Source organism: Ammodytes marinus (genome assembly GCF_949987685.1).
Source record: "Ammodytes marinus genome assembly, chromosome: 24".
In the NCBI taxonomy this organism is placed as follows: domain Eukaryota; kingdom Metazoa; phylum Chordata; class Actinopteri; order Uranoscopiformes; family Ammodytidae; genus Ammodytes; species Ammodytes marinus.
This window is the reverse complement of record NC_137228.1, coordinates 6,944,604-6,971,293: the sequence shown is the minus strand read 5'-3', so window position 1 is coordinate 6,971,293 and position 26,690 is coordinate 6,944,604. Positions and strand designations below refer to the sequence as shown.

Below are 26,690 nucleotides of genomic sequence, written 5' to 3'. Positions count from 1 at the left end.
CAACTTGTGCTCCCCAAACAGTTTCAAAGCACCGTGTTAAAGTCATTACATGATAATAATGGACATCTAGGCTTTGACAAGACATATGCCCTCGTCTCTGACAGATTTTTCTGGCCCCGCATGAAGCTAGACGTAGAGACATACTGCAAGACATGTGAACGCTGCATAAAGAGAAAAACCCTGCCACAGAGAGCAGCACCGTTGTCACACATCAAAAGCTCAGGACCCATGGACCTTGTGTGCATAGATTTTCTAAGCATCGAGCCAGATTCCCGAAATGTGTGTAATGTATTGGTAGTAACTGACCATTTTACCCGTTATGCACAAGCTTTCCCCACCAGAGATCAAAGAGCCATAACAGTTGCCAAAACATTGTGGGAAAAGTACTTCATTCACTATGGCCTTCCCAAACGCATACATTCTGACCAGGGTCGAGACTTCGAGAGTCAGTTGGTGAAAGAAATGTTGACCATGTTGGGTGTGAGAAAATCGAGAACTACACCATACCATCCACAAGGTGACCCTCAACCCGAAAGGTTCAACAGAACTCTCTTGAACATGTTAGGAACTCTCGAGCCCAGTCAAAAGTCCAAATGGAGTCAGCACATTGCTCATCTAGTGCATGCATACAACTGTACACCCAATGAATCCACCGGATTTTCACCCTACCTGTTAATGTTTGGAAGGGAAGCCAGACTTCCTGTGGACGTTTGCTTTGGTGTGTCAGCTGATGGAACCTCGAAAACGTCTTACCTGAAATATGTGTCCAACATGAAGAAAGAACTTCAGGCAGCTTATCAGTTAGCCCAAACCACTTCTGCAAAGTTAAACCAAGGTAACAAAGAGAGATACGACCAGAAAGTGCGTTATCATTGCTTAAATCCTGGAGACACAGTCCTTATTCGGAACCTTGGCCTAAAAGGAAAGCAAAAGCTTGCTGATCGCTGGAGTGCAACCCCTTATGTGGTGGAAAGTCAAATGTCTGATCTTCCAGTCTATCGTCTTAAGCCTGCAAGTGGTTCAGGACCCATTAAAGTCATGCACCGTAATCATCTTTTGCCCCTTGGACAACAAGTCAGATTAAGCCCTGAGGTTGACCTCACACCTACCCCTTCTCCACGAGTCCTCAGGCGCAGAAAAGCTAAGGAGAGGACACAAACTCCCAATGTTGAGAAAAATTACTCCCCAGTGGATATGTCCCTGGAAGAACAGTACTCATCAGACTCAGAGTCAGAGTATGGACATTACCTAGAAGACATGATAACAGACAAGTCAGAGGAAATCTGTGATCACTCAGAAGATAACGTAATGCCTACAGAGTCCAACGCCCCTGACCCAGCCACAGACATGACTGACGTTGTACTTGACTTACCCTCTTCTGACAATCTTCCTGTTGAGAACATTGAAGTAGAACAGGAACATACTGTTGAAACTGCTTGTACTACAGACAAATCAGACACAGATAATACAGCACCAGAGTTAAGAAGGTCTGAGAGGCAGAGAAAGCCTGCAGAACGTTTAACTTATTCTAGGCTCGGTGAGCCTATTGCGGAGTCTGTAGTTGTGCAACATAACAGTGTTCATGTAGCTAACTTACCAATAATGCATTTTCCTAAACACGATAGTCATGCATGGTGGTGTAACTCTTTTGCTCTGTGCAAGTTATGTGTGACTAAGATATCGCTACTTTCACTCACTATTATACCAGTTATTACATTGTAAAGTCCCAGTTAAGGTACATGGTAATTAGTTAACTTGGTCTAATACGTGTAGCCAGCATGGGGGCACGCTGGATTTTGGTGGGGGGAGAATGTAGGGACCTCCTAAAATACAGTTAAATAAATACAAGGTGATTTATTTAATATATGGGTAATTACTGCTTAATAAATAAAGTGTTTATTTTATAAGTGGGTAAACTGAATGGAAACTGCATTTTCATTAATCCATTGTTTTTTTGGTAACTTGTACATTATTTTCGATGTGTTTTAAGCTGAGTACCCATAAGCCAATAAGATTCATGTATGAAGAACTCTTAGCGAATCACAGCTCATCTTATTGGGGAGTACAAGTTTAATGAGGAAGTGAAAACGGTAACATGTGCGCATTCGGGAGAGAGACTTTCAGCAAGCGGACGAACAGGACTGAGAACTTAGTTAAATGGGGAGATTGATTATTTGTTGACGCAATACTAAGTATTGGGCACAAATATCAGTTACGGATAAACTTTGTGTATAATGTGTAGTGTTGACTTAGTAAAGTAAAGTGCTCCACCGGGAGATAAAGACTTCACTTAAGTGCCGTATTGGATGGACGCTGTTAGCTGCCTCGTGAGGAGGAATTCCACCGCCGGACCTGCATTGCCCACCGGAGGACTATCCGTGTTTAACTCGCCTGCTATCCTTTCACCGTACGCTGAGCTGTTTCGTCTCGCCTGCCATCGTTTCACCACAAGACCCGTTGCCGAGAGGGATCTTCTGTTTTATCTTGCCTGCCATCGTTTCATCGCCGGAGCGGCGCTGACGCTGTCAGCTTTTCTTTTTGACCGCCATTGTTTCGACGTCATCCCAGCTCGTTGATTTCGGCCGAGCTGGTGGATATGTGAGTAGTTTCCGACACAGAGAGTGTCGCAGCAAAATAAAGGAATTATTCATCATAAGTGCACCAACTTAGGGGCCCCAACTAATTCAAACCCAAGCGCTTGGTATATTTAGAGAACATTTAAAAAGGTTGAGCTGGTTAACCAAAACATTTAATTTATTTTAATGTGAAGTGTGTTTGAATTCAAGTGTGCTAAATGTATTGGTAGTATTGTTAACCCTGGTATCTTTCCTGTTAGGGGATATAACTATATTTCAGGTTTAAAGGCTACATGCCTTCAGTTTGGGTTTATTTCTTAGACTTTTGCATTTGATGTGAAAAAGGTTTAAAGGGCTCTTGCCTGTACATTTATTTGCATTTAGCGCTAGTAAATAAATCCCGATTTGTTATGCATTCTAATTTATTGTCCTGAATATTTACTTTTATATCTTTTTCTGGGGAAATACCATTATAGCTCATAGAGTGTGAGTTAAGTAATTCCACAGTGGAGGCACTGCGCTATTATTTCTAAATCATTTATTTGTTACATATGCCTGTGAATAATATTGTCTACTGGTAACGGGAGATTTAGCCAAATTCACCATTCAACTGCTAAGTACTCAGGATCCTGTTGGTTAGAACATTTATATAGTAACCTTATTTAATCATATTATACTTCCAGCGCCAGGAAGGGGTTACATTTTGGAGGCACTGCTGAGATCAATTTCGCTGTTTACCAGACAGGCAAACGTTTTATTATTCAGTAAAGTTTAACACACAACGTGAAACAGTACAAATAAGTTAAGCTTTTAGTATCACTTAAGTATGGATTTTTCTCAAGCTGTTGAGTGGAGTCTAAAGCAGACTGCCAATCCTTCTAGTACGATACTACTGAGTAATGTACCAATATTCACTAGCAAAGAGACCATTGATAAGGTGCTAGACACAGTTAAAGTATTTGGCCGCACTAAGATAGTTGACAGACGTGGAGACCTGACAGGCACACAGTTGTTCATCTTGGTGGAATCAAGCCTTGACTTAAACCCTGACTTTGTACCTTCACAAGTAGGCATTGAAGGAGAGACTGGACCCTGGGCCGTGCACATTGTGGACAGCCTTGCTACCCTGCATGCTGCTCCTGAAGAGGATGCTTTTCACACAAAGCTGATGTCACTACTTCAAGAGGAAGGAAAGTCTATGGAGGATTTTCAGACCATGGTAACAAAAAGTCAAGCTCCCAAAGCTGATGTGAATATGGATCTAGTGACTGCTATTGGCAAATTAGTGGACAAATGCAACCAAGTGTCTACTGATGGACCCAGCTACAGAAAGCTGAGGCTATTCTCAGGAGTAAAACCTGTACCGTCAGGTGAAGAAGAATATGAAGCCTGGATGGAGCAGGCAACACAAATGATCAGTGAGTGGCAATGCACTGACTCCGCTAAGAGACAGCGTATAGTAGAGAGCTTAAAGGGGCCTGCTGCTGACATAGTTCGCTTTCTGAAAGTTAGCACTCCTACTGCCACAGCCACCGACTATTTATCTGCTCTTGACACAACATATGGCACCACAGAAAGCGGAGCTGACATCTTGGTCAAGTTAAAATGTACCTACCAGAATGAAGGAGAAAAACTGTCTGTTTTCCTGTATCGCCTTGACAAGCTTCTCCATCGCGCTCTTCTCAAAGGAGGAATTAAAGCTGAAGAAATGAACCGAGCTCGGATGGAACAGCTGATTAAAGGTGCACTCACTCAAGACATGGTTGCGCTCCGTATAAGGATGAGTCACACACGCGAAAACCCCCCTTCATTCTCTCAGCTGATGCGAGAAGTAAGAGAGGAAGAAAACTGGATTAGCACCAGGGAAGGAGTAAAGAAAACTGTTACTGCCTCCACCACCGCTGTACCACCGTCCTCCGTTACGTCTGAGCTTAACAGCCTAAGAAATGAAGTGAAAGAGTTGTCTTCTCAAGTGAGCAAACTGTTGAGGGTCGCTCCAGCTACTGCAAAACCTGCAACACTGACAACAAAGACCACACCCCCTCAGCAAAAACCTGAAGTGTCTGCTTGGGATCCATCATCCAAAGTGAAACTGCCCAAACCTATACAGCCAGGTATTTTCTGCTACAATTGTGGGCAGGATGGACATACAAGGCCAGAATGTAAAGAGCCTGAGGATCTGAGAAAGGTTAATCAGAAGCTGATCAAAGCAAACCGGAACCAGGGAAACTCCCAAGGAGCCAGGTGAAGGAACGATGCTTGGCTCCATGTGAAATACGTTCCACTCAAAGTTCAACTCCTGTGACGACAGACACCAAACCGTTACCTGAAGGTCTCATTGGACCTCGCTCGATTGCACCTGTGCAGATAGAAGGCATTTATGCAAAAGCTATTCTTGACAGTGGCTCAGTGGTAACTATTTTGTACCGCAGCTTTTATAACACTTACTTGAAACACTTACCGATTCATCCACTCACAGAACTTGAACTATGGGGTTTAAGCACTGAACAATACCCATACGATGGTTACGTTGCCCTTAAACTTGAGTTCTCAGCCTCTGTGACTGGAGTGGCACAGACAATTGACACTTTGGCTTTATTATGCCCTGACCATGAGAAAGATCAGGACGTCGCCATACTAGTGGGAACAAACACCAAGCTGGTGAAAAAGATGTTTGACTCCTGTAAAGAACAAGCAGGAGAACAGTTCATGAGCACTCTGAAAATACATCCCGCCCTCAGAGAAGCCTATGAGACAATCACTCAGTCTAACAATCCAGAAGATGTGAACAAGCATGGGACCGTGTGGTTTACCCAGAGCAAGCTAATCCGTCTGCAACCAGGACAGGTGTTAAAAGTCACTGGTATCCCCAAATTTCCTGGTGATTTCACAGACCAACTAGCGCTGGTAGATCAACCTACTGACACCTTTTCCCCTGAAGATTTGTGGGTGAGACCAGAAGTTCATCCTGCAACAGTGGTTTCCAATAAACGCATCACTGTGACAATAAAGAACCTCTCAACAAAAGAAGTTTCTCTGAAACGTGGAACCCCACTAGCCCACATTTTCCCCGTTAACCCAGTTCCTCCGCCTAAGGCTCAGTGCTCTGACAAAGTGACAAGTCAACTAGACCCAGCAGTTTTTGACTTTGGAGCATCTCCAATGCCGGAGGAAGCAAAAAGACGTCTCTGTGAGAGTATGATGGAAAGAAAAGAGGTCTTTTCAACACATGAATGGGATGTAGGTTGCTCCAAAAGTACCAGTCATGAGATCCGACTCAAGGATGCAAGACCCTTTCGAGAGAGATCACGGCGCTTACCGCCTGCTGACTTCGAAGATTTGCGGCAACACCTACAGGAACTACAAGCCCATGGCATTATCTCTGAGTCGCGTAGTCCCTACGCATCGCCCATTGTAATTGTACGCAAGAAGTCAGGCAAAGTACGAATGTGCGTGGACTATAGAACTCTTAACCTCCGAACAATACCAGATCAGTACACCGTCCCAAAGATTGAAGACGCTCTCCATTGTATGTCTGGAAGTAAATGGTTCAGTGTCCTCGACCTGAGGAGCGGGTACTATCAAATACCCATGAGTGAGGCTGAAAAGGAGAAGACGGCTTTCATATGTCCATTGGGTTTTTACCAATTTGAACGCATGCCCCAAGGCATTTCCGGAGCACCAGCCACTTTTCAAAGAGTCATGGAGCGTACAGTTGGAGACATGAACTTTTTGGAGGTGCTAGTGTATTTGGATGATGTCATTGTTTTCGGACGCACCCTCGAAGAACATGAAGAGCGGCTGCTTAAAGTTCTTGACAGGCTCAAAGAGGAAGGTCTCAAAGTATCACTCGACAAGTGCCAGTTTGGACGGACTTCTGTCACCTACGTTGGACATGTCGTGTCGCAGGATGGTATCGCAACCGACCCCTCAAAGATAGAGGCTGTCATCTCTTGGCCAAGACCCCAAACTGTGACCAAGCTCAGATCCTTCCTTGGATTTTGTGGCTACTATCGCCGCTTCGTGAAAGATTTCTCCAAGCTCTGCCGCCCACTCAATGGACTTCTCCAAGGCTATCCTCGCTCCCACTCAAAAGTGAGTATAAATGAAAAGCAAGCTGACAAGACTTACTTCAAGCTTTCTGAACCCATTGACTCTCGATGGACTGAGGAATGCGAGCATGCATTTCAAGAACTCAAGATACGACTCACTAAAGCACCTGTTTTAGTGTTCGCTGATCCGCAGAAGCCATACGTACTGCATGTGGATGCTAGCCTGGATGGGCTAGGTGGTGTCTTATACCAACAACATGAAGATGGTCTTCGTCCAGTTGCATTCATTAGCAGAAGTCTCTCACCATCTGAGAAAAACTATCCAGCACATAAACTGGAGTTTTTAGCTCTCAAATGGGCTATTGTGGATAAACTACATGACTACCTTTATGGGGCTATCGTACAAGTCAGAACTGACAACAACCCTCTGACGTACATCCTGACATCAGCAAAACTGGATGCTACTGGTCATCGCTGGCTCGCAGCACTGTCCACCTACAACTTCAGCCTGAAGTACAGACCAGGTCGGCAAAATGTTGATGCAGACTTATTGTCCCGACGCCCACATAACAGCATGACACCTGAGGATGAATGGCAAGAGATTCCAGTTCCAGGAGTACGAGCTCTCTGTCAGAACGTGTCAAGCAACCCACGAAACAAACATTCCTATCCACGTGTCATTGAACAAGTAGGAGCAACAGTTTCAGCTGTTCCCAAAGCATTCTGTCAAGCAGCTGCAGTAACAGCCAATCATATGCCCACTTTTAGTTCAGCCGAGCTTCAAGCCGCTCAGAAAAGTGACCCCTGTATTGGTGAGGCATGGCTAGCCATCAGTCAAAAAGTACCAGCAAATCAAATACCGACAAGTCATCCAGATGTTACACTTCTGAAACGAGAGTGGAAGAATCTGTCCATTGAACAAGGTCTGCTGTACAGGACAGTCAAACAGCCCGACAAGCAGTCACGTAGACAACTTGTGCTCCCCAAACAGTTTCAAAGCACCGTGTTAAAGTCATTACATGATAATAATGGACATCTAGGCTTTGACAAGACATATGCCCTCGTCTCTGACAGATTTTTCTGGCCCCGCATGAAGCTAGACGTAGAGACATACTGCAAGACATGTGAACGCTGCATAAAGAGAAAAACCCTGCCACAGAGAGCAGCACCGTTGTCACACATCAAAAGCTCAGGACCCATGGACCTTGTGTGCATAGATTTTCTAAGCATCGAGCCAGATTCCCGAAATGTGTGTAATGTATTGGTAGTAACTGACCATTTTACCCGTTATGCACAAGCTTTCCCCACCAGAGATCAAAGAGCCATAACAGTTGCCAAAACATTGTGGGAAAAGTACTTCATTCACTATGGCCTTCCCAAACGCATACATTCTGACCAGGGTCGAGACTTCGAGAGTCAGTTGGTGAAAGAAATGTTGACCATGTTGGGTGTGAGAAAATCGAGAACTACACCATACCATCCACAAGGTGACCCTCAACCCGAAAGGTTCAACAGAACTCTCTTGAACATGTTAGGAACTCTCGAGCCCAGTCAAAAGTCCAAATGGAGTCAGCACATTGCTCATCTAGTGCATGCATACAACTGTACACCCAATGAATCCACCGGATTTTCACCCTACCTGTTAATGTTTGGAAGGGAAGCCAGACTTCCTGTGGACGTTTGCTTTGGTGTGTCAGCTGATGGAACCTCGAAAACGTCTTACCTGAAATATGTGTCCAACATGAAGAAAGAACTTCAGGCAGCTTATCAGTTAGCCCAAACCACTTCTGCAAAGTTAAACCAAGGTAACAAAGAGAGATACGACCAGAAAGTGCGTTATCATTGCTTAAATCCTGGAGACACAGTCCTTATTCGGAACCTTGGCCTAAAAGGAAAGCAAAAGCTTGCTGATCGCTGGAGTGCAACCCCTTATGTGGTGGAAAGTCAAATGTCTGATCTTCCAGTCTATCGTCTTAAGCCTGCAAGTGGTTCAGGACCCATTAAAGTCATGCACCGTAATCATCTTTTGCCCCTTGGACAACAAGTCAGATTAAGCCCTGAGGTTGACCTCACACCTACCCCTTCTCCACGAGTCCTCAGGCGCAGAAAAGCTAAGGAGAGGACACAAACTCCCAATGTTGAGAAAAATTACTCCCCAGTGGATATGTCCCTGGAAGAACAGTACTCATCAGACTCAGAGTCAGAGTATGGACATTACCTAGAAGACATGATAACAGACAAGTCAGAGGAAATCTGTGATCACTCAGAAGATAACGTAATGCCTACAGAGTCCAACGCCCCTGACCCAGCCACAGACATGACTGACGTTGTACTTGACTTACCCTCTTCTGACAATCTTCCTGTTGAGAACATTGAAGTAGAACAGGAACATACTGTTGAAACTGCTTGTACTACAGACAAATCAGACACAGATAATACAGCACCAGAGTTAAGAAGGTCTGAGAGGCAGAGAAAGCCTGCAGAACGTTTAACTTATTCTAGGCTCGGTGAGCCTATTGCGGAGTCTGTAGTTGTGCAACATAACAGTGTTCATGTAGCTAACTTACCAATAATGCATTTTCCTAAACACGATAGTCATGCATGGTGGTGTAACTCTTTTGCTCTGTGCAAGTTATGTGTGACTAAGATATCGCTACTTTCACTCACTATTATACCAGTTATTACATTGTAAAGTCCCAGTTAAGGTACATGGTAATTAGTTAACTTGGTCTAATACGTGTAGCCAGCATGGGGGCACGCTGGATTTTGGTGGGGGGAGAATGTAGGGACCTCCTAAAATACAGTTAAATAAATACAAGGTGATTTATTTAATATATGGGTAATTACTGCTTAATAAATAAAGTGTTTATTTTATAAGTGGGTAAACTGAATGGAAACTGCATTTTCATTAATCCATTGTTTTTTTGGTAACTTGTACATTATTTTCGATGTGTTTTAAGCTGAGTACCCATAAGCCAATAAGATTCATGTATGAAGAACTCTTAGCGAATCACAGCTCATCTTATTGGGGAGTACAAGTTTAATGAGGAAGTGAAAACGGTAACATGTGCGCATTCGGGAGAGAGACTTTCAGCAAGCGGACGAACAGGACTGAGAACTTAGTTAAATGGGGAGATTGATTATTTGTTGACGCAATACTAAGTATTGGGCACAAATATCAGTTACGGATAAACTTTGTGTATAATGTGTAGTGTTGACTTAGTAAAGTAAAGTGCTCCACCGGGAGATAAAGACTTCACTTAAGTGCCGTATTGGATGGACGCTGTTAGCTGCCTCGTGAGGAGGAATTCCACCGCCGGACCTGCATTGCCCACCGGAGGACTATCCGTGTTTAACTCGCCTGCTATCCTTTCACCGTACGCTGAGCTGTTTCGTCTCGCCTGCCATCGTTTCACCACAAGACCCGTTGCCGAGAGGGATCTTCTGTTTTATCTTGCCTGCCATCGTTTCATCGCCGGAGCGGCGCTGACGCTGTCAGCTTTTCTTTTTGACCGCCATTGTTTCGACGTCATCCCAGCTCGTTGATTTCGGCCGAGCTGGTGGATATGTGAGTAGTTTCCGACACAGAGAGTGTCGCAGCAAAATAAAGGAATTATTCATCATAAGTGCACCAACTTAGGGGCCCCAACTAATTCAAACCCAAGCGCTTGGTATATTTAGAGAACATTTAAAAAGGTTGAGCTGGTTAACCAAAACATTTAATTTATTTTAATGTGAAGTGTGTTTGAATTCAAGTGTGCTAAATGTATTGGTAGTATTGTTAACCCTGGTATCTTTCCTGTTAGGGGATATAACTATATTTCAGGTTTAAAGGCTACATGCCTTCAGTTTGGGTTTATTTCTTAGACTTTTGCATTTGATGTGAAAAAGGTTTAAAGGGCTCTTGCCTGTACATTTATTTGCATTTAGCGCTAGTAAATAAATCCCGATTTGTTATGCATTCTAATTTATTGTCCTGAATATTTACTTTTATATCTTTTTCTGGGGAAATACCATTATAGCTCATAGAGTGTGAGTTAAGTAATTCCACAGTGGAGGCACTGCGCTATTATTTCTAAATCATTTATTTGTTACATATGCCTGTGAATAATATTGTCTACTGGTAACGGGAGATTTAGCCAAATTCACCATTCAACTGCTAAGTACTCAGGATCCTGTTGGTTAGAACATTTATATAGTAACCTTATTTAATCATATTATACTTCCAGCGCCAGGAAGGGGTTACATTTATACTACATAGGATCTCAGAATTCAATACACCTTCATATTCAAACCGGTGAAGTAGGCCTTTAAGCATTGAGTGGACATTTTCGACCGCCTTGCACGTCCCTAGTGTCTCAGTTATTGCTGCTGCTGCGTAGTTTTGCAGACAACCGTGCCGATGAAAGCTGTGTGCTCTCTGACACTTGCCAATTATACGGAGCAGCCTGTGTTTGAGGGAGAGGAGATTGGGGCGGACAAGGTGCTGCCAGGGTAATTACCAGTTCGACGAAGGGGCTAAAAGCTTGCATGCTTACAACTCCGCTGCACTGTATTTCACTGCTTCTCGGCATAAAGCGGGGACCTCTAATCCCCTTTTCGTGCTCGTTAAACCCGAGCCTATGCTGCCTGCCTAATAACTGCCTTTTTTTGGAGTGAAACCTTGAAGTTTGCCTTTAGTCTCTGGGAACACCTTGACCTAGGAGGAGAGGAGATTTACATTCCTCAGCTGAAGCCTTATCTCTCGTAGACCAAGCCTAATTCTCTGACATTCCGTGTGAACAATGCCTCGAAGAAACCGAAAAGGCATTCAAAACTTTTCAAATGGACCGAGGGCCGCCTTGCTAACAGTTCTGTAAAAGTTTGCTGGGAGCCACGAAAAAAAACAAATTCTAATACACTATGCATTCACTTGGGGATATTGAGGTGTGTGTGTGTGTGTGTGTGTGTGTGTGTGTGTGTGTGTGTGTGTGTGTGTGTGTGTGTGTGTGTGTGTGTGTGTGTGTGTGTGTGTGTGTGTGTGTGTGTGTGTGTGTGTGTGTGTACATGTGTGCTTGCGCTGACAGACTCAGCTGGGTACGCTGTTCGGTAATTGAAAACAAAAACTGCATCAAAACATCGATACACATGTGATTGAGAATGACACTTTGTATACACACGCCTAGAGTATTACACCATCGATCTTGCGGAAAAAATGCCAGAGAAGACAGTATACAGCGGACATGATTATCCAGCAAAGGGGCCAGATGGATATTTGGGCTGAATGGAAGGATGGATGGCGTATGGAATGTCTAAATGGGCGTGAGTTAACGGATGGATTTTGCCAAGGCGGGTTTGCCGTGCGATCGATGGGGTGAGGACAGTCGTAATGATCCTTGCTATTGATTGGTCAGGGCTGATAGAGAGTCTCGCTGGCATCATACACAAGGGAGAGGGCTTTGATTGATATGGATTTACTACATGCAGATGCCGACATTTGTCACTGGGGCATTTAAATGACAATTTGCACGGAATCATTCAATTTCCCATGAAGAAGTTCAATCATACGTTGCCCCCTTCACCAGACATGTTTCCTTAATAACTTTAGTGTTGATAGCTATGGTCTAGGCGCAGATGTGAGGAACTTGGAAGTCACAAACGCACAACAAAAAGCTCTGGGCATTTGCTTGGTAAAGTGATTTGTCATTTAGCAATCATTCCTTATCGGTTAAACTACTCTGCAGCTCTCACCTTTGGATTGACAAGCATTAGCAACCAAATAACAAAAAGTGTCTATTTAAAGTTGGAGGCAGCCAACCCTCATTCCCTCAACCATCTTTCCAATCACAGCTTAGAGAGCCCAGTGATTTAAACGTAGATTCAACAACAAGCCTGTTCTCACATAGGTTGAGTAATAGGATTGTGTGGACCTCGCCGTTCGATATAGCTCTAGCCGACCGTTCATGGATTAAAAGTGAAGCAAGGAGGAAACAGAACTACTACTTTTCGTTGCCTTCTTTTGTGCGTTGGCTGTGATTCAGGCCCTCACGGGGCGCCTTAACACTGGCCCGATGGCAGCCAGCTCATCGCTATGTCACACTGTGTGACTGTGCCAGCACTTTGAGCACGATGTCTGCCTGGCCTACCTTCTGACAGGGCATCACAAAATTAGACCGGAATTTTTATGCACGAATCAGACAAGCACTTGCCAACCCCAGTCACTGAACGACAAGTAGGGGAGAACGGGGTAAGTAGGCACACTTTTTACTCTAGTGAGAATTGCTCATCACCAAAACATCTGTCAATAGCCATTCCTACATTAAATTGAAGCTTAAGGTGTTGGCTAGAAATGTGTGTCTCTCTTTTTTTCCAACTTATTGTAATGAAGAAGTAATTTACCATCAAAGACACTCTGACACATTGTGACAACCAACCCCATCAAGGGGTCGGTTGTCACACACTATGGGGTTGTTTGTCACAATGTTATCTTAATGGGAAACATCTTAAAAAGAAGGCAAGGAGGCATAACCAAATTTGAATGTTTAATTGCATTGTCAAGTTGACAAATAGGCCTACATAACGTTCTGTAGCCTTGGCAGCTGGTCTAGTTTGGGATGCACTGGGTTGTTTTGATTTTGTTGCCCTTTTTTCTTTTGCTTGCTAGCTGCCTTTTCCTGCTCTATTCTTTCCTTCTCTGGGGTGTCAGTGAGGATACAGCTTGACAATTTATTTCGTTATTGGGTTCCTTTTCTGGCTGCAGCCTTGAGATAACATGTGACAACCAACATTTGACGACCAACCCCAACTTGAATTTCTTGCTAGCATCAAGGCCAACAACCATCTGACAACTAATTAGCTTGCTAACCACAATCTAAACTATAGTTTACCCTTCACACTTTCTGAGGGTAACAAGTGTTTTGTTATAAACCCATTGTGTAAAAGCCTAGAAGAAAAATACTGAGAAGCAAAATATTTTGAATTTGACACGAAAAACACAAAACATCCTCTCACCTGAAATGCAGCTGTCTTCCTCCAAGGAAGTCTATGTATGTGACCTCTGATCCCAATTCTGGACCTTTTTTATATCAACATTTCAGAGCTAGCGCGCTCTGGTGGCGAGATATAACGAATGTGACATCCAACCCATGTGACAAATTACCCCGTTCTCCCCTATACAAATGATTGGATTCGCCTGATCCCTCCATTGATCCAGACAGCTCCGGACCGTTTATCATGGCTCGCTGTGCATCATTTTATCATGTCTCGTACAATTCAAATGAGCTAAAATAAAAAATGGATATGAGGAAATAACTGCTTACAAGTAAGGCCTTTGGTATTCGCCCTCCCACCAACACTTAAACGGTTACACATTTCTAACTATTTGTGGGTTAACACTTTAGCCACTGTCTTATTTCAATCCATTTCCACTTTTGCCACTTACTTTAACTTCTACTCATGATTGCCAGCATTAAAGAAAGACTATGAACGAAGTGCCCAGCCCTGATTGGTTGACATAAAGTCGACTTTAAATTTGTAAGAGCCGGGAACACTAAGGTACCTAACCTCGGACATTACCTCATGAACTTGTGTTGAAGCAGTTGCTTGTTGTGTGTAATATGAAAACTATAAAAGGCATTTCATATATTCAAATTATGATTTGGAATAATCAGCTCTTTGCACTAAAATAAGTGTCATAGAAAACTAGAGGGATGTGATTGTTTCCAATTTAGTCAACCAAAAAGCTTTCCTTCAAATGCGTGAGAAAAGCAATTGGTTGGACCACGAAAGCCATGTAATCTTCAAAGGAATGGTTTGACATTTTGGGATACATTAGCTTTCTCGCCTAGAATTACCTGAGAACATTTGTACCACTGTCATCTCTGTGTGTTCAATGCGGGGCTACAACCAGCAGCTGCGTGGCTTATTTTATGATTAAGACACAAAACACCTGGCTCTGTTCAAAGGTATAAGAAGAAAACTGCCTGCCTATTTACACAAAATGAAAGCATTTGAATTTATTGTAATCCTAAAATGTTGCAGCTCGGCCAAGGTTTTTATTCATCGACTTAAAGGAGGAGTTAAACTTTTTTTATTTATTTTTTATTTTTGCCTGACTCTCCAGCTCAAGATAAGGCGACCGAAACCGTTCCTGTAACTGTGTGTGTTTTTGATATAGAAATGGGCAAAGGTTGTTCATCCATGTTAGCTTAGCTCAAACACTGGTAGTCATGGGGAGCAGTTCAAAAGATGAACTTGACAACATCGCTAAACGCTACTATTTGCTTGTTGGGAGTTGGTTATTCATCACGCTATGTTGCACACTCATTTTTACAAGTTATGACATTCTAGAATCAAATACATACATGACCGTCACAGGCACTTCCTGGTTTCCTTTCGATATGAATTTCCTTTTAAAATGACATAACATGTAAAAATATAGAGCGAAACATAACAATAACAAAACAAATCCCAACAAGCACACAGGAGCGTTTAGTGATGCTGTCAAGTTTATCTTCCGACCTGCTCCCCTTGACAACCACTGTTTGAGCTAAGCTAACCTGGATGAGCGACCTTTGTCCATTTCTATATCAAGAATACACACTCAGTTACAGGAACTTTTTTCTGTAACTTTTCCTACAGTAGAGCTGGAGTGGGGAGTTCAAATAGTTGAAATGTTCCTTTAAAATAATATTCACCCACTCACCCATGAAGTAGGAGACGGTCTTGCACATGGCGGCTCCGAAGATGAAGTCCTCCAGGATGTTGGGGATGAGGGTGAAGGGCATGCAGAAGACGGCCATCATCAGGTCGCTAACGGCCAGCGACAGCAGGAAGCAGTTGGTGACGGTACGCATGCGCTTGTTCAGCAGCAGCACCACGATGATCAGCAGGTTACCAAAGACACTCAGCAGGAAGATGAGCACGTAGAGCAGGATGCGGAACGAGTCCATCTCTGACAGACAGACAGACGGAGAGAGAGACACACAGACAGACAGAGACAGAGAGAGAGAGAGAGACACACACATTTATAAGATCTGTGATGGCGTATTGTTCTGCGGATCAATTAAAGGTGGAGTCAGTGGTTTAGGAGAACGCTCTGTTGTCAAAATCACTTTTTTGTCAACATCAGGGAATATCTCCTCATGGCCCCGCTGCCTTTCCATACTGAGCGTGCCCTGAGAGAAATCCAGTTTTATACACTGCCTAGACTCTGTAAACAGACATGTTTTCTAAAGCCATTTACAGAGCCTAAGCTGTGTGTTACCACCATATTTTTTTCAGCACACAAACAGTAGAGACAATTAGGGGATCCTGGAGATATTCACTGATTTTGACAACATAGCATTCTCCAGAATTGCTGACTCGACCTTTAAAGGAAGGGAAATGCATTTGCACAAGCGAATTACAAAGTACACAGCCTTGAATGAATGCCACACACTGAAAACATGTTGCCTGTCTTCTAAAATAGATGAAAATGTTAACTCTTGTCATCAAAATCTCTCTTTGAAATGAACCGGATGCGGGGGAGAATCACATGAAGAGAACACTCTCTCTCTCCCTCTCTCTCTCTCTCTCTCTCTCTCTCTCTCTCTCTCAGGTTGTTCACCGAGGGAAATAAAACTCTGTGCACATAAACAAGCCCAAAGTCTATTAGAGGACGGAATAACTTTGCATAATCAACATCTTAAATTGTGCTAGTGTCAATATTCCCCTGTACGCCCAGGGAGACAAACCAAAAATTTAAATAATGATACGAACACAAAAAGAAGATGACAAAGAACGTCATCAGCGCTGAACAAGGAATAGAACGCAAGTTAATGTCTGGCATTGTTGTTTCTTTTCAATAACTCATTCATTGGCTGATGTTAGTATCATGAAGACATCTGAAAGCTGAACTCTGAATGGCTACTATAATGTCCCTGCTACAGGTGATAGAAGGTGCTATCTGGCCATGGTGGTGCGCTATTTGGAGTTACAAATGGCAGCTGTTTATCATTTCGTTCCATACCATTTCAAATGATGTAGACATCTCGTCAATGACTGTATTCCTTTGTGATTTTCTATTATTTTCTGTACATGTGACATCTATTGCATGATGTCCGTCCTGGGAGAGGGATCCTTTCCCTGAGATTTCAACAAAAAAAATAATCCTGTTAAAGAGTTTTTTTTAATGGGAGTTTGTTCTCAGTTGAACCAAGGGCCTAAGGGCAGAGGGTGTCATTCTGTATGGAATGTAAAGCCCAATGAGGCAAATTACTATTTGTGATATTGGGCTATACAAATAAAACTGATTTGATTTGATTTAAAATAAACAAATATTTTTACTGGGGATCAAGTAAGGCAGGGGTGTCCAAACTTTTTTCACTGAGGGCCACATACAGAAAAATCTACGAAGGGCCGGGCCACTTTGCAAAAATAACACATTTATCAGGACATAGCTGCTCTGATGTTTAGTTTCATAGTGTCTTCGTAAATTGTAATCCTTCTTCACGGCAACAATTTCCTTGCAAATTAAACAGACATACTTCCCCTCAGAGCCGGCGGAAGCCTCCAAGGGGCCCTAAGCAGAATTTGATTAGGGGGCCCCTCTCCAATATCAGCGCTGCCCAAATCATTGACTATTGCTAAATGCCTTCAGACACCCAGTATTTTCAGCTATTGCCTCCAATGTCTAGCTGGGTGAAAATAGTAGCCAGCCGAGTTCCCGAACCTGCTAGGGGTGTCCGGGGGTATGCCCCCCCGCAAGATTTTTTTTAACTTTTTAAAGTGAAATGGATGTATCTGGTGCACTTTGAGAGGAAAATGAAGAGGCTTAATCTGAAGACCATCCTCTGGGATGGGCTTGGTGCTCTTTTTCTTTTATTGGACATATTTCTTTGTAATATAATGAGTGCATTTAAATTATTTAAAAACTAAAAGCCATATTAAATTATATTTTTAAAATGTGCCGCTGGCCAATCAATCAGTTTTGACACCCCTGCACTAGTGGGTTAACTAAGAAAAGAAAAAAAAGAAAAATGTAAATGGCCATATTACATTATATCTTTAAAATCGGCCGCGGCTCAATAAAAAGTGGGCCGCAGATGGCCCGCGGGCCATAGTTTGGACACCCCTGCAGTAAGGTAACTATAAATGCTGTACAGTTTATTTTATAACACGAGTCTGACCACATTTACTCATATAACAAATGTGCCTGCCTTTTGCTACACTGTGTCCCCTAAACCCAGCAATGCATAAACATAACCAAACATTTTCTGTGCATGACTTTAAAGCCCCTGACACATAAAAACTAAGAATGAAAACACAGTCCTAAAAATAATATTCACACGGTTTGTCTTCTCCCAGTGTTGACATGCAACGGAGCATCAGGAAAGCACAGCCGGAAGCTTTTCGGCATACTCTCTTCACTCACACACACCGGCCTGTCACAGTGAGTTGGTTTTTAGAATGAGTGGTGGGTTATGGAACGGGACAAGTCCTCCAATTTTAGGACAGCGATATGGGACAGGTCTTAAGTTCAGAGTTACCTAATATAAAAATAAATCGTGTTATGCTACTCTATTGCCAATTGGATTGACACAATTTCAAGATGATTTTAGATATTCGATTTAACGATATTGACTTGATTTTTGAAGGCTTAAAATAAAATGAGACAATGTTTATTTATTTATTTATTATCTAAACAGTATTTGTATTATCCAATTTTTTTTTGTCTTTACATGACAATTACTTTTGCACAACAAACACACGTCATTCCCCTCTTTACAGTCTTTATGCCAAGCTAAGCTAATGTGTTCTGATATAGCTAGTAGTAGCTTATGGTTGTAAACGCTAGATGAATAAACCTGTGGATAACTCAAATCAGTGAGATATTGTCAGCCTTCTGCCACTTTGTGCTACTGTTAAGCCAAACTTTAGCGTCTTCATTTTAGCACACCAATTGGATGTGTAATTGTGACTTTGTGACCTAAAGGGGCTGCTGAGGCCATTATCTTAAAGGCCATTTGCCATCATTGACTCCAAGATTTGCATTCACTGGGCAATCTGCAGAGGGGGTCAAAAGTAGATGGTTTCTGGACTTCAACCCCTTGACGCTGCAGGGTGCCTGTTAATCACCTCTGCTCCTCGGTGAAACCAAGGTTCCCCTCAACTGCGAATATGAATTTCTGGAATGGTTTATTCATTGAGCACCAGTGAGCAAGACGACTGCAGGACAATTCACTCTGGTTCCTCAGTCTGACTCCCTCAGGTGTGACAGCTGCGTCCTAATCTACAGGCACATATACAGTCAAGTGCGAAAGTTTGTGAACCCCTTGAACATTTTGGAATTTTATTTATTTTTACCATTATTAATTCATTTTTATCAATACCAGTATTTTTTTATATGAAATAACAGATGTTTGTTTATCAATTCAACATTTTTCTTTCCCAGAAATAAATTGTTAAAACAGATAAAACAAATTATTTGACAACTGTTGTATGATCAAAAGTTTGTGAACCCTAAACTGCATTGCTTAAATGGAGCAGGTAAACACAATCAGATGGGCCAAATTGAGTCATGAAATGGACCAATGTAGTGAGAGATCTTTAGGGAAGAAATTGGGCGGCACTAGATACAACAGAGATAAAACCAGGTCAGTTTAGGCTCACCAAAGTGAACCCATACTGGTCAGACATGCTAAAAGGGAAACAAATCTCTGAGGATCTCAGGAATAGAGTTGTGATGCTGCACATTTGTCTGGGGACAGCTATAAATTATTTAAAAAAAAGTTTGAGCTCCATCGGTCCACCGTGAGGCAAATCATCTGCAAATGGAGAGCTTTAAGAGTGACTGAACATCTGCCTAGAAGTGGACTTCCTTCAAAAATATCCACAAGCGTCACAAGATAAGTGATTTTTCAGTTAAAAGCCAACCCAAACATTACATCTAGTGATTTGCAGACCTCTCTTGCAGCATCTGGGACAGATGTGCATGGTTCCACAATAAGAAGAAAACTCAGTCAAAATGGCTTTCATGGGAGGGTTGCTAAAGAAGCCTCTGCTCTCAAAAAAGAACAAAACTGCTTGTCACAACTTTGCCTGAGAGCACTTTGAGATACCTGAAGTCTTATTCTGTGGACAGATTAGTCCAAAATTGAACTGTTTGGTCATAACCAAAACTGCCATGTTTGGGAAAAAATGCAATTCTGCCTACCACCAAGAGAACCTTCTCCCAAGTGAATAATGGTGGTTTCAAATTGTCTGCAAATCTCCAGATGTAATGTTTGGGTTGGCTTTTACCTGAAAAATCACTTTTCTTGTGGCGCTTGAGGATATTTTTGAAGGAAGTCCACTTCTAGGCAGATGTTAAGTCACTCTTAAAGCTCTCCATTTGTAGATGATTTGCCTCACGGTGGACCGATTGAGCTCAAATTTTTTTTTTTATGAATTTATAACTGTCCCCAGACAAATGTGCAACATCAAAACTCTATTCCTGAGATCCTCTGAGATTTGTTTCCCTTTTAGCATGTCTGACCTGTATGGGTTCACTTTGGTGAGCCTAAACTGACCTGGTTTTATCTCTGTTTTATCTAGTGCCGCCCAATTTCTTTCCTAAAGATCTCTCATTACATTGGTCTATTTCATCAACCAATTTGGCCCACCTGATTGTGTCAACCTGCTCGATTTAAGCAATGCAGCTCAGGGTTCACAAACTTTTGCACATACAACATTCGTCAAATAATTTGTTTTATCTGTTTTAACAATTGATTTCTGGAAAAGAAAAATGTTGAATTCATAAACAAACATCTGTTATTTCATATAAAAAATACTGGTATTGATAAAAATGAATTAATAATGGTAAAAATAAATAAAATTCCAAAATGTTCAAGGGGTTCACAAACTTTCGCACTTGACTGTATATTGTATATATACATACACATCACAGCTTAAAAGGACAAGAGTTGAGTCGGTTCATTTAACAGCTGTTGGCTCTATTCGTTCCCTATTGGCTGCTGCGACGCAAACCGTAATTATGTTTTCCCAGGGAAAGGATCATTAACGTTTCATCACCTCACTTTGTCTCGTCTTCGGGAGAGGATTAGCTCGACTTCATAAGGACCGAAAGTCATTTCAAACATGTCTTGCCATTAACTCAGGGAATGTTGCAGTATAGGGCTACGATGGGCACTTTTTTATGGCTTGACTGATAGGTCTGACGATCGTTACCGATGCAAAGTAATAATCTTGGAGGCGACATGATTGATGGACTGTTCCCAAATTGTTAGAAATGACCGTCGGCGCCATCCAAAATCTGATATCTCTCCTGATAATGGAAATGAGTCCTAGGCTTGTTGGAGTCTGCGACTAATTCCTTTTACATAACTTTACCCAGTAATGTGTCATACTAAGGCTGCGACTAACACTGACTGATCTGTTGATAACGTTTTCAATTAATTGATCCAACTCTTCAAATTGCTTGTTGTCGCCAAGCAACGGCACATAGTTAAAGTTAATGGAGTTACATTTGAGGTTAAGTATGTTTTTAAACGTCTAAGCCAGGTTCAGGAATAATTTTTAAGGAAATGTTTGCTATTTTCCCCTGGTCGATTCCTAACTGTTGATCAATATATCCAGTACTTTACTTAAAGACAACCTTTGGTGCTTTTGACCACTAGCAGCGCTAGAGAGCTGGGGCAGATGCTAGCCCCCAGCACCATCATTCACATCTAGCCATCGTTTTTGTTCTATTCCACTACACAACGATGTAGGTGGCCGTGATGAACCACTAAACAGAACAATACACCAACAAAGGCAGTGAAGAAGAAAATATGCTAGCTAGCACACATTACATGTTAATAAAAAAAATCGCTATTTAAAAATATTTTAAAACTTAGCATTGCAAAAGTTTTACGAGGAAGGAAATGCACCGAACACGTTTGTCAGGCCAGAGTGCATTTGGTTGTGAAACACTGAATAAACATGTGTGCCTTTGCAAGAAAAAAATGCCACGGGCTACCTATGACCTATAAATATGAATTTCAATCCATTGCCATGCTGGTATAATATGCAAAGGAGCTGAATCACTGAATAGTGTCTGACAGCCGTAATATTACAGAAACCAGTCTGATATAATTACATTTCCCCAAAGTGCAATTGGGCTGAGACATTTCCAATTTCTCCCTTAAAAGGGAAAAACATCCTAAAATTACATTTGCATTCTCAAGTCATTACAAAGAATGGTGAGAGCAAAACATCGTTTTTGGTGGAGGTTGGGGTGTCATCAAGACATACACAGAGTTATCTTTGATTGCTATTTCCTATTTCATGACACAATTGCATGTACACAGGAAAATATCTAAGTGAGAGTGGAGGAATGGTAAAACTGAGTAAAAGATGATCCTGGTCCTTGTAATAGTCTATACTTTAAAGTAAGTCCACTCACACCAACACAGCATCGAGATAATGTCCGCGTCTAGCCAACCTTATCTGATGAAAGATCTCTGGCAGGAAGTTGAATAAAAAACAAATCGATAGTGAGAGAATAATGAAGCTGCCTGAGCCCCCTGTGATGATACCTTCTATGGTGTTCATCAGCTAATGAAACAAGCAGGCTGAATTCAACTGCAATGTGTTCCCAAATTGATTCATTTCTTCTGACAGGCTTTTCCAAGCAAAAGTGCCTGCCAATTATAACATATAAACACCCTTTACTTTAGAACCATTAATGGTTGCGTTTTGGAGTCAACTAACACTCCAAATTGTGATAAACCACCACAAACATGCTTGGTGGTGTGACTGCTTCCCGGGGAGTTTAAGGCTGCTTTTTTACAAGGGCCTGATTTGTGTCTATAGCGCTGCAAATAAATCACTATCTTACATCAGAGTCTTTAATCTCGATCAGTATTCCTTGCTGCTTGTCACGGCTCATCAGACCATGCCTGTCTTCAAAACTTCCAACGGTTATTCCAGAGATGTGCGGGCATCTCTTGTATCCTAACAGATTCCATCAAACAAGTTACACTGCTGCATAACTGGGTCTTAATAAAAGGTGATGAACCATTTCGACAGCCATTTAGCATAGTGCTCAATGTGCAGAGGCTAACTGTACGATTCTAATGAGGCGAGCTACCGGTGCAGTCAGCGAAATAACACTCAATTAGTCTTTCCGACGGGCCGCCTCACCACGGAATATTGATTTTAAATGACTTGTACAGTGTTGTCCCAGAGACCTTGTTTGCAGCATTCGCCCAAGACAAAGGCATTAAGAAAACCGATATTAAAATAGTATCCTTTGCACTGATGGTGTTGTTTGCAGTTACATGTGATTTATGACCATCAGAGGAAAAATGGGACTGTTTCAGAAATAAAAGTTCCTTGTAGTGCCTTTAAGTAGTTGAACTAAGTATTTATACATTTCTATCAATGGGTGGAGACACCTGACAATCAAGGGTTGATTCATCCCCATACAAACCTCTCTGAAACCTTCATAATAGAAATAATGGGGCAGGCCTTTTATTTTAAATTGCTATGATTGCCAACAAGATGCTCATTCAATTAACTATTCTGACCCAGACTTGTTGAAATTGATTAACTAAACAGGAGTTTATTGATTCCCCGCGTGGCTATTAGAAGCGCTAAACCTTTAAGGGGTTTCCCTTTTCCAATTAAGCATTCAGCTGCAGTGTTCGCCACTCGCCCTTCCATTAATCACTAAGTGACACCTGTGTATTCCAGAGGGAGGGGGGCGGGGGGGGGGGGGGGGGGGAGCAGTTGCAATGCAGTGCAGTGAAATTGCTAGGCTAATTGTGATTTCCTCGGGACTATGGAGAGCTTAAACTTGGCAAGTACAAATCGATCAAATGAATATCCCAGCTAATCCATTTCGGAATCATCACACATCCTGATTGTAATTGTAGCTCCGATCTCTTATTTATTAAAGGTCGAAGGTGTAATAAAAAGGTGTATGTTGGAGGCATCTAGTGGTGAAAGTTCTAGATCGCAAAGCTTCATGTATATGTGTACCTCTCCTCTACAGAGAATTTGCAGAAACTACGGTGGCTTTCGAGGACAAGAAGATAGTTACTAAAGATAGCATCATCCACCACTGCCTCAAGTCATGAGGTGAATAGCCTGTGTATTAAGTTATTTATTATTTAATGTAGTTATTATTTGTCTACCAACGGGTGCATTTCCGGCGGACAGCCACCACATATATAAAAACCTATGGTCTATCAAATATCTATCTAAGATCATTTAAAAAAACTTTATTTCCAAGCAATTAAACAGTACTTAAAACATTCTTATGAATATTACATTCCATTTCAACTATGTCTGTTACTTGCACACTGCACCTTTAAAGTAAACACAGAAGTTTGTTTCTTTAAAGATCTAGGATGTGGATTTGTAGCTCATTATCACGAGGGAGGAGGTTTAGAATATTTTATAGACTCTAGTGCATGTGTGTGTGTGTGTGTGTGTGTGTGTGTGTGTGTGTGTGTGTGTGTGTGTGTGTGTGTGTGTGTGTGTGTGTGTGTGCGTGCGCGTGGTGCTTGTTCCGCGTCACCAGTCCGCTTCAGATCTCTTCCAATTATTTGACCTGATTGCCGGGATCGCGTTTTGACAGCCAACACATGCCCATACGAGGACGATCAATTCTAGATATTAAAATAGATAAGTCTCCCTGGTTACTGGCTCTTTTCTTTGAGAAAAAAAAGATGAAACAGTGTTGGTTTTTCGATTGCTAAACCACAGTGGGCACAACTGGAACGACAAGTGCAAAACTCTAACTACACTATGCACAGCAGCGGTTCATATGGACCAAACTGTAGATTGTTTTTCATTGCTTAAACACAATTTTCAAAACTTCACACACTTATCTCATGGCTTAACCACAGCCTGCACAACACTGTGGATTTCTAGCACTTTGTTCAAATGCTAAGACACTGCTATCACAACTGTAAATCACACATTCAAAACAGAATGGATTTCAGCCTAGTGCATTTCAAACACTGCTGATTGCAATTTCAACTGAAACACTAAGAAGGTGTCTTGTTTTAGACTTGTTAGTGAACATACTTTATATACAGTATAGGGAAAGCTCAAAAATAGGAAGACAGGTTGTTGGAGGGAGAAGAGAAGCAGTGAGACTGGATGTGTGGAGGAAGACCTAGAAGACATTGAGCTGTAATTTCTGATGAAATACAGTAAGGGTACAGTAAGTACACTGATAGACTCTGTTGTGAATCATGGTCTCTCATTGAGAGAGGCAGGGTTGAGGGTGCAACGCAATCTGCAAAGATCTAAAGTTGCATCTGTAATACGAATTTTCAAGCAAACAAAAACATAAGAGTTGCACCCTTACAGTAAATGGCAACATTACAGGAATTGATTTCTGCATTACAATTATAGAATATTTACACAGATACATACTACATTTGGAAATGTTATCAATAAAATATACAGAATATGTATCTATTGAAGCAATTTCTGATTTTAATTTATTTTTGTTGAGCTACAGTTGTGCCCACTGTGTTTTAGCGATTGAAAAAAACTGTAATACTAGGCAATAATGTGCAGTCAAAAGGGACGAGGGGGCGCGCTCAGCAAAGTGTCACTGTGAATCAACCGGGGTTGGTGAGAGAGAGCGTCCGGTGCCCAGCCAAGGTGCATGCTATACGGATGTTGTTCGTTCCGTGTAAGCAAGCAAGCAAGCAAGGCCCCCCTGTCTGAACTGAACTGCTCTCCTGAGTCCAGAATGATTACTATAATGGGATGTATGTCAGATGTGGTTTGCAGTTTGCAGTTTACAGTTTACAGCTGTTCTTTCAGTTGTAGCAGCAGCAGCAAGAAAACAGCCTGTCTGTGGCCTATAGGAGTTAACAAGTAAACACAGATCCCAAAAGGATATATTAATGCATTTCCACTTTGACAAACTGTGCCACAGCTATCACTAGATTACTTTACTTCTTTGGTTATAGGAGAATCTTTTGGAGAATCATGGAGAGGGTAATTACCACTTAATCTAAAAATATCATGTCTGTGTGTTCAGATTAGACAGAGTTGAGGCCTAGAGAAAAAATCTATTTCAATATAATTATCGGACATCTGGAATTTAGGATTATAAAGTATCATGTCACAGCCACTGCTTCAGCTGCAATAACTTCTTGTTGCACTCTATTTCAACTCTCCCACACATCCCTTAAGAGGCACTCCCCACAGTTTGAACACCTATAGAATAGAGCATATAGCGAATAAAAGAGAAAGGCCAGCATTGTATAATGGAGCAGCCTTTAGTGCATCACAGCAATATAGTTTGAAATGCTGCTTAAGTCAGTTACAGTGAAGCATTGTGGGTCTGCATAATATATACATACTGTAGGTTGGAACTCCTGAGTGTAGCCATTCCATTATTCATGAAGTGTCTCTTCATGAAATTTTTCAAAAGGGCAACTTCACAACTCCCCTGATTGTGTGGGGAAATCTGAAGGATTGAGAAAAGGGTCAACCAGGAACATTGAAGCGGAGGGAGGGAGGGAGGGAGGGAGGAGGGGGGACATCTGTCTCATTTGTCCTCTGTCCCCTGGTGGATGTTTGCCTAAACTGGCTTGACTAAGGTGCGAATTTCATGATTTTTTTCTTTTCAAAAACATATTCACGGCTTCCGGAATTCTGGACAAAAAATGAACATTTGCTGCTTCAAGAATTGACATTTGACATTAACACATTGGGCCATACAACATTATAACAGGCTTTTTGTCATTCTGTCTTATTGGAAATAGACCAATGTATTAGTCGATTAATCAAGACAAAAATTGGCTGCTTAATCAATGATGAGGAATTAGTTGCAGCCCCAGGTAATAGTTAACTATCAAAAGAGAAAGTCCATTTTATATAAAAGTGAACGTTTCTTTGTTAATATGATGAAGAAAAGACCTCCAGGTTCAAACCACATGAAAGCAAACGTCTTGGAAATGCATTGAATGGGTTGACTCAACAAGTGGAAGGTGGGGCTTTAATTTCCTCTCCCAACTGAGGGCAACAATAATGCAGCTGTGCAATCTGGCTCCACTCCTCTCTGCTCTTCCTCTGCGTCCTTTTAGTG

General features: G+C 41.9%; 1 protein-coding gene across 1 annotated transcript in view; it reads right to left on the bottom strand.

Moving 5' to 3' along the window:
• The window catches only part of LOC307269858 (cholecystokinin receptor-like), a gene marked incomplete at both ends in the record, with an annotated part of 44,452 nt that overhangs the window by 16,148 nt on the left and 1,614 nt on the right, over positions 1-26,690 (bottom strand). The window contains one exon of the mRNA XM_080052940.1: positions 15,312-15,560. Coding sequence (XP_079909066.1) covers positions 15,312-15,560 — 249 coding nt within the window. The remainder of the gene's footprint in view (positions 1-15,311; positions 15,561-26,690) is intronic.